General features: G+C 42.1%; 1 protein-coding gene across 1 annotated transcript; it reads left to right on the forward strand.

Moving 5' to 3' along the window:
• The first annotated feature begins 5,810 nt into the window (after positions 1–5,810).
• LOC117836271 (peroxidase A2) lies at positions 5,811–7,973 on the forward strand. The gene is made up of 4 exons (XM_034715663.2): positions 5,811–6,115; positions 6,237–6,428; positions 7,066–7,228; positions 7,322–7,973. Exons 1-4 carry the CDS (start codon positions 5,882–5,884, stop codon positions 7,747–7,749), a joined length of 1,017 nt encoding a protein of 338 aa, XP_034571554.1. The 5' UTR covers positions 5,811–5,881; the 3' UTR covers positions 7,750–7,973.
• The last annotated feature ends 1,592 nt before the right edge of the window (positions 7,974–9,565 follow it).

Raw genomic sequence — 9,565 nt, forward strand, 5'->3', positions numbered from 1 at the left:
GCTGAAAGCAAGTGAAATAATTTTAATACTATATTATCTTGGCATAAGTTAAGACTTCATATATGTTGCTTTCCAAAATGCTTGAAAGCTTGCTGATATGTTGTTTCTTGGTCGTGTATTGACGCCGGATGTTCTTTGCTCATGCTTATTTAAATACCTAAGAAAATAACAAAAAATAGGTAGGGGTGTGGTGATAAAATTTCTGGTGCGTCGCACATCCGTGAAAGAATACTAGTTGATCGCAAAGAACTGTCATGTCTTTCTTAGGTGGTATTCTAGAGAAGTCTATGTCCAGTGATGATATAACATGCTAATTACAAGGAATTTTCACATCTGCAAGCAGAGCCATCTTCCCCACAATGCTCTACTAATGATTTGAGACAAAAAGAGGTATACTATTCTAGCTGAATCGTTGACTAAATATATATTATCCATGCAATGTTTCAATCATTCAGGATTATTGTTGCACTTGTACAACTGTATAAATACAATATTTTCATTTGCATTAAATTTGATATGTGTATAAAGAATTCAAGTGTTGTAGAATAAAAAAAAGAAAGATATATGAGAAACACACTTCTCCATTGGAGTCAAGCTAGGCAAACAATTTTACAAAGTTCGCATCAATCATCCTATTATACAAGATGAGCCATTAGTAAGGCTCATGCTACAACATCATTGGTTATGCCCATGTTAAAGGAGCACCAATTGCTTGACCTTCAATTTGTGTATGTCACAACTAGCTTAGCATTACAACTAGCTTTCTTTGAACAAGTTGAAATGATCAATGTTACAACTTTCTTTCTCTATGCACGTTGAAATGATCATAGTTAAATTGCTATATTTGGTAAAGAATGGATCAAGAAGCAATAGATTGGAAGAATATAGCATATTTATGTTTCAATTTCATTCCCACTAGTCCAAACTCATACTATTCATTGCAATGTAAATTTCCTCTATAGAATCATGTCCTTATGTAAATATACTACTACATTTTGTAAATAAGGACAATGTTTCCTTCCTAAAATCACTGTAGCTTCTCGTGATCATTGAAAAAATGTGGTTTTTGTCATTGTGCAATGTGTCACATTCCCTCAAAAATATCATGTACATGTCATTATTATATGACGTACACAAGTGTAAAATAGTTATTTCTTTTTCAAATTTTGTATGTGTTACAATAGGTAAAGCATGTGTTACAAACATATGTTCCTAAAATTCCATACATTGTTCTTACAAAGTGTTACTACCACCGTGTGCAAGTGTTACTAGAGCTTAAAAAAAATGTTACACAAGAGAATTGTTGTAACACTTAAAAATGTTCCATCAAATCAGTAATTGTGTTACAAAGTAGTAACACTTTTTTGAGTGTAAAAGAACACATATCTTTTGTTCCAATAGATCAGACTGTGGTAAGACCACCTAAAGTAAAGCTAACAAGATGTGTTACTAGGTCACCTCATAACACATTTACTGAGCTACAGTAACACATTCTGGTGTTATACTAAAACCATGTTCTGTAGTAGTGATTATCAGTGTCAAATTCAGGTTTCAGTAACATTCAGTGGCACATAAGGAATTCTATCAATTATTTTGTGAAAAAAATAGCATCGCTTTAATGCTTCAAAATATCTTCTCTCTCTATCACGTTACAATTACATAACTTGAACATATCCACAATACTGTTTACATATAGTTGGATGTGTCTTCTTGTTTTTTTTCTAAATAGCCTTGTTGGGTTTTGATCTAATGATTGAGTGACATAAAGTTGAATAATTGAGGACGGGCGGACGGAGAGAAAACCACCATGCATGCTAACCTGCTCAACATAGGTCCATGACTCCATGCTCAACAGCTCAAGATGTGGAGGATACACCCAGAGCTCACTAGTGGGCCTAGCATATAATCCCAACAAGCGAATGGCAATGAGTTGAACAGTGTTGATCTTTTGCATCACGGACATCGGTCATGAATGCAACGTTGACCTTTTTTTTATTTCAGGTCTATTGCTTGACCAGGACATGCTTGAAGGAGAAAGAAGTGAATAACCAGAAAAAAGACTGCAGGAGAAGAAAAATAGTGATATAAACACAAGGATGTTGGACTGTTGGTAATCATCTGATGATGATTGATTGCATGCATCAGTTGTTTTTGTCATATCATTTTCAGATTACACTACTGGAGAACAAACCTTCCATTTAGGTGCTTTTGCCCCTCCCCCTTTATCATGGTTGGTAATTCCAACCGGGACTAAATTTTTTATCCCGGTTGGTCCAACCGGGACAAAGCGCTTTCCCACGTGTCCCCCTCTCTCTCCATATTAATATCTTCTCCTCATACCAGTGCAGATCCCCTCTCTCTCCTTTTCCTTATCCTCGTGCAGATCTCCTCCACCCTTTCCTTCTCTCTTGCGCAGACCTCCTCTAGCTTCTCCCTCTCCTCCTCTCTGTGCTGCCGCCTCCCCTCCCCTCCCTCCTGCCTTCCTCTCCCGCCCCCTCCCCCTTTGCTGCCCCTCCCCTTCCCCCTCTGCTCGCCCCTCACTGGCAGTGAGGAGCGGCAGCGGGGTGAGGGCGGGCGGCGGGAGACCGGGCTGCTGGCGGGCAAGCGGGCGCGGGTGGAGCCTGGTGGTGGCGGGCGGAGGCCGAGCGGGTACGGGTGCGGGCGGGTGGGCGGTGGGCGTGGGCGAGTGGGGGCAAGCGGCCGGCACGGGTGTTACCAACTAGGACTAAAGGGGATTTTTAGTCCCGGATCTTTTGTCTCGAATAATTAGTCCCGGATGGATTTTCGGGATCTGTGACCCAGGGACTAAAGATCCGTTTTTCAGTAGTGTTACCCTTAATAGTATTCAGTAGGTTTGCTTAACTCAGTTCAAACACATTGCAACATCAAATTATTTTTTTAACCAAAAATAAATGGTGCATAAATTCTATACTCTGGGGAGGACTGAAGTAGTAACGTTAGAGTAAAAATATAGAAATGTAAATAAGTGGGTTACAGAGGATGCAAAATCAGCATAATGATTTTTGCTGTGGTACCCGTATTCAAATGCTACCCTTAGTTCACATTTGAGCTTTATCAAGGATATGCTCACTGTAACCAAGTTTCTTCCGGCCAAAATTTTCGATTCGCCACAAATGTTCAACACTCTCTCTAGTCGGATCACCTTCACCTCGTGGCCTAAATGGGCCATATTTCTTACATATTCTTTCAGTCAAGTATGTGGTCTTTTACGGTATAGCTAGATAGTTACGAAAATAGTAGAGACCTTTCATCAGCTTTAGGAGTAGTTGAAGCTACAATGTTTATTAGAAGGAAAAATGGATGTTTGCAGCCTTGCCCTGGTTGATTGGTGCAGAGGCAAAAGATTACCACCATTATGTAAAACTTGAAGCTACAAATAATGTAACAGACCATCCCACAAGTTTCTATTCTCACAGAGGCAACAGGCTCCTCCAAAAACACAGCTGTATCATAGAGGGCCTACATGTTCATGCATGCCGCTGAAAGTATATATGTACGTCATGAAAGCGATGGCTAAACCACACATGCCAATGTTTGCATGTTCTTTTCGATACAGGGTGTCAGTTGACGCAAACATATCATTGACTCATTGTACTGATGACTCTTTTCTTTGGGAGAACTTCGATATTTCATCAAAATAGAATTTCCGAATTCATCGTTAATTTTTGTTGGTTATAATACATTTTCTTATGGAAGTTCAGATAAACATTTATTAATTTCAAACTTGCTCCATATACAATCATGCATTTGCACATGGTAGTGGCGGCTAGGATACATATACAAGTGAAACATATATAAGAAAAAAATGCGAATGGACCACGCTAACTTTACGGACACATCAACAAACAGGAAGATGAGTAGAAGCATGCTATGTCAAGATCACACCATCACAACAATACAATATAGGTCGTCATCATCGCAATAGTAGGATCATGTATGATAGTAGCACTGGTCAACATCCAGACCAAAAGATACCATGTATTCGTAGTATATATATGGTCCGTCGGTAAAATAAACTTTTGCGATTAATACTCATAAAGAATTTTACATTAGCCCGTATGGACTGTGGGAAATTTGAATAGTTAAAATACTCCAACCTTCGAGAGAAGTTATATATAGATCTATATAGTAATATGAGCTGTGTAACAAAAAACCTAATACATCATAAACGTGCCTAGCCGAATTAATGGTTCATTTGTTGGAACAGCTGCATTGGTAGCAACGAGGATAGATGTTCTGAGCTGCCCCTGCAACTTCATTTGGTTTACTACTGGTCCCCGGTTCTTCTGTACTGCTCCCTCCGTTCAAATTGTAGGTTGTTTTAACTTTTTAGGTTCTATGAATTTAGAAAAGTCAAAACGACCTACAATTTGGAACAAATGAAGTACAAGAGAACAAATAATAGCCGCCAATTATTAATAGGAATGAAAAAGTTCATATGAATTTTAATTTTTGTTGTAGACTGAATAAGGATATACATAATAAGGAGTAGGTCAAGGCATGATTGTATACTAGTACTATCGGAAAGGAGACTGGTGTCTCTCGTATATTAGCACATGCATTTGTTTTTTACTGTACTTACAGATCACTTTAGACTTGTCACTCTGGATTCTGGAACTTGTTTAGGAACCTGAATTTCATGTAGCAAAAACATTTAGGCCATGCTTGGAAGAAGGTGATTTCTTTAGGAACTTTCAGAATTTTGTGTTAATAATGTTACAATTAATACCAAGGCTATGTTTATTTTACATCTGATTGTAAAAACAGTGGTTATAAGCTGAAGTGGAAACAAATAGACAGATTTTGATGCATGCCAGATAGCTGATGTCATTGATGTCCTATCACGGAACTATATCACATCGTCATTCCAAAGCTAGCCCTTGTCAACAAGATAATCTTATCAATGCTAGCATATTAGGTCACAAGCACTTCTCCCATAAAACAAGTACAGTAGCCAGTTTCACAAACAACAAAACACAACCAGCATTAGGTACAGGACCTAACAAGAGCCCTACGTACTTGCGAATACATCCATGTGCAGCTAGTACACAAGAAAATGCAGTACTTATACTGACAGCAGATAGAGCAGCTGGCAGAAGGTTTGAAAAATCTTGACCATCATGCGTGCGTTATTGCTCAGGCATATTCGGCCATCCTCCAGATCCATTAATATACTTCTTTCTATAGACCCATTTGTATATATTTGTGTCTACTGTCTGTTTATCGATCTCTATCGAACAGAAAGCATTAGGCCAGTTGTTAATTGAGACGGTGACTGAGAGTGATCAAACCACCATCAATGAGGACGATGACTAGCTTGTAACACTATTGCAGCTTCATAGTGAACTTAGTATTAGGAACCGGCATGGATCGGTGACACATGCCTCATGTCGTCGATCCCATTATTGTTTGTATCTTTGCATGTGAAGGTAGCGCAAAATATAAAAGACTTGTGGTTGGCACTCAGAAATAAAGAAGGCGTTGGAGGAGCCAATTTTTATACCCCTTGAGTCTCGAATGATAATGAATTTAATGATCATCAATGTATGATTCGGAAGGTCAATTATTTTGGACCACGGTTGAACCACACATCTGTCAGCACATGGATCCATTATTTTAACCAACACAGTACGTAGATGCAACTTGGGATTTTCTTTTTGGGAATCGACACAATTTGTGATTGGGAATCATGCATGCAAATCATGTTGACTTGTGAACGAACGACCACAATGATTGGTGCAGTAGTAGTACACTAGTACTTAGTTACCTTCTGCTTATAAAATCAGGGAAGCGTGACTGCCTCACCGTGCTCGTGTCTCTCCATCGGTGGACATTTCGGACGTAGAGAGTTTTCCTAGAGATGGCTTCTTCTTCCTCTGCTCCTCGTGCAGCCGCCGTCGTCGCCGGCGTGCTGGTGGTGATGGCCGCCCTGTGCCTCCACGGCGCAACGGCGCAGCTGTGCGAGGAGTACTACGACGACACGTGCCCCAACGCCTACGACACCGTGAAGCAGGTGCTCATCGACGCGCACGACTCGGACACCCGCATCTTCGCCAGCCTCATCCGCCTCCACTTCCACGACTGCTTTGTCCAGGTAACTACCTTCCTTCCTCTCTCTGCTATGCCGCCATGCCCGTGTGCTCATGCATGGACATCAGCGTCTCGGATTCACGACGCATTTTCTTTGCTGACGAACCGTGTTAAATTGTTACTAGGGCTGCGACGGGTCGCTGCTGCTGGACACAGTCCCCGGGATGCAGTCGGAGAAGGAGTCGCCGCCCAACAACGCCTCGGCGCGCGGGTTCGAGGTCGTGGACGCCGCCAAGGCGGCGCTGGAGGCCGCCTGCCCCGGTGTCGTCTCCTGCGCCGACATCCTCGCCATCGCCGCAGAGATCTCCGTCGAGCTGGTACGTCCTACTACTGCACAGAATATTTGTGATCAACGTATAGTAGGGTGGTAGGTGCAACGTCGCAGTGAACGTACGGGCAGGCATCTCGATTGATGATCATCTGTCAATAACATGCATGCCATAATAGCTTCATCGATTACCATCGTACGTCTTGTTTCGAAGGAACGATTTGATGGACGTGTCGGTGCGTGCATGTAAAGTACAATTTTATTCGTATTTGTAGTTATCATGCTAGATGCTACAGCTTAAGTGCTAATGTAGTTTCTTACGTATACACTTGTAAAGTACGACTTTACACGTACACTTGTAGCCATCAAACTAGATGATAAAGCTTAAGTGCTATACGGTAGCAAGGTTCTTGTTTGGTTATTTTTTTGCGTATACTTGTAGCTACCAAACTACATAACAAACCATGATTAATGGACAATCAGTCTGCTGATTGTTTGGTTATTTTTACTAGCTATTCTGATAAACTAATTAGAACGTGAAAAGTTTTGGCAAAGAATCTACGTAGAACAGCGAGGGCACATATGACTTACGATTCACATGCATGATCGCAAAACGACGATGAACACGGATCGGTTGGTAAACTTAGCAAACATAATAATGCACACGCCCATGCCATCACATGCAGTCAGGAGGACCCAGTTGGGGTGTCCTTCTGGGAAGGCTGGACGGCAAGACCTCCGACTTCAACGGGTCCCTGGATCTTCCGGCGCCCACCGACAACCTCACCGTACTTCAGCAGAAGTTCAGTAACCTCAGCCTCAACGACGTCGACCTTGTCGCCCTCTCAGGTACAGATAATTCACCTCTCTGCAGCATACGTTTATCATCTTCGATACTGTTACCTTAACCTGAGCTGATAAACTAGTCTCTCTTGACCACAGGGGGGCACACGTTCGGCCGGGTACAATGCCAGTTCGTCACGGACCGGCTCTACAACTTCAGCGGCACCAACATGCCGGACCCGACCCTGGACTCGGCTTACCGAGCGTTCCTATCGCAGAGGTGCCCGAGGAATGGCAACGGTTCGGTCTTGAACGACCTCGACCCGACGACACCGGACACCTTCGACAACAACTACTACACCAACATCGAGGTGAACCGGGGTATCCTCAACTCCGACCAGGAGCTCAAGTCGTCGCCCCAGGCGCAGGGCACCACGGCACCCATCGTCGACCAGTTTGCGAGCAGCCAGGACGCCTTCTTTGCGAGCTTTGCACAGTCCATGATCAACATGGGGAACATTAGGCCCCTGACGGACCCATCCGTAGGTGAGGTCCGTACCAACTGCAGAAGAGTCAATGGAAGATAATCATGGAGGAGAGGAGAAACTATATAATGTGTTTATGAGTATGTAACTGAAAAATAAGGGCTTTCAGCTCCGATCCCTCAAGTGTGCAGTTTATATGTGTATATTTCTGATTTTACCATCTTTATAGTTTGTCAACCAATTGTAATGTGCTCCAAATTCATCCGTCTCCAAATTAAAGCAGGTCATGCATGTGTCGTTGAAATAAACCAGAAACCCTTGCAAAATGATGATCCCAGTGATCGGTCATATCGTCAGTTGGTGAAACAGTTTAGATTTAAGCATCTCTGGTGCTGTGTCTGACTATCTGCTTGCATGCGTCGGATCCATTTAGTGCAGACCAAACAAACTGTTTCACTTATGTGATGATAAGCTGGGGATACTTTGGATGCTTCCTTTGTCTGGTCCCTCAAGAATAATGCACAAATGTCAAGGAAAATCCAAATTCTGGTAGCGATTGTTTGCTACTCGTCACTAGCAGAGAATTCACCTTCCATGCAGCCCATTTTATCCCGGTTTAAAGTTAGTCTCGGACAAAAGATTCACCAACCGGGACTAAAGCTCGATCACTGGTGGGGGGCTCACCAACCGGGACCTTTTATCCCGGTTGCAAAGGCTAGTGGAAAAAAAAGACCCTGAGAGTCCCCACGAGTTAATACAAAACGATTGCATCCCATATATAGTCAAATGTGTTGTGTAGGTGGGATGGCAAGGAAGCTACACGCGAGGTTGGAGGTTGTGGGTTCGAATCCCACGCAGCGCGCACGCGCATATTTTGCGTGAAAAATCGTGTGAAAAAATCGTGTGACTTGTGATGTGCGCGTGTGGGGGGTCCTCCCGGGATTTTTTTTTCGGAAGATTTGCATTCTACCAACTGGGACTAAAGGCCAATTCTCTACCAGTGCGTGTTGTAATCATGTGCCTTTTCATTTAAGCATTGTATTACTCGCCGCTTTAGCATTATTCTAAATCAAACATCTCTATATTTGACAAGCTTATAAAAATATATAACTTTTTACCGTACTAAATAAATAAATACACTATCAATATATATTTCACAGTGGATTTAATGAAACTATCAATAATTTGCTGTAATTTTGTCAAAATTAGATAAGTTTAATATAAAACAAAACTAATGTGACCAGTAATTTGGAACGGAGGGTGTACATGCACGTCGGCATATAAAAACGGTATTGTATACGCAGGTGATAAGTCAGACAGTACGGTGCTGTATAGTTACAGTACTGTGGTGCACATGTTTTCATTATTACAGCTAGCTAGGTTCTTATTCGCTAGTTTAGCTGCAACAGCTAGTAGTAAGTTATCAGTCGCTTTCTGTCCTATATACCCAAATCCATGGATAAAGGCTGATCGTTCCTATATGCTTGGACAATATTTGGCATCGCTTTGTAGTATGATGTTTGCCATTTGATTTGGGAAGCACACGTAGATGCGCGTGCTTATGTTTCAACATGTACGTAACGTAACCTGTTAGGGATTAGTGCTTCAATTAATAAATCATTGTCTGCATAGAAAATATTAGAGAGAATTCCCTATTTGACACTAGAAAAACTATGTGTTCCATTCCTTTCTTGCCTCTCAAAATATTTTCATTCCCTATTTGATACCAAGTTCAACTTTCGTTCCTTATATAACACTATATTGAATTTTCTATTCGAGAACCGTTAAATGCCCTGTGGGTCACACCACCGTTCTCCCTCCTCTCCTCCCCTTCTCCCTCCTCTCCGCGGCAACCACGCTAGGACAGCCTTGACGTCACCCTTGACGCTCCTCATGATGTCCTCGGCCAGCGCCTCGG

This window comes from Setaria viridis, chromosome 9 (assembly GCF_005286985.2).
Source record: "Setaria viridis chromosome 9, Setaria_viridis_v4.0, whole genome shotgun sequence".
NCBI classification, from domain to species: domain Eukaryota; kingdom Viridiplantae; phylum Streptophyta; class Magnoliopsida; order Poales; family Poaceae; genus Setaria; species Setaria viridis.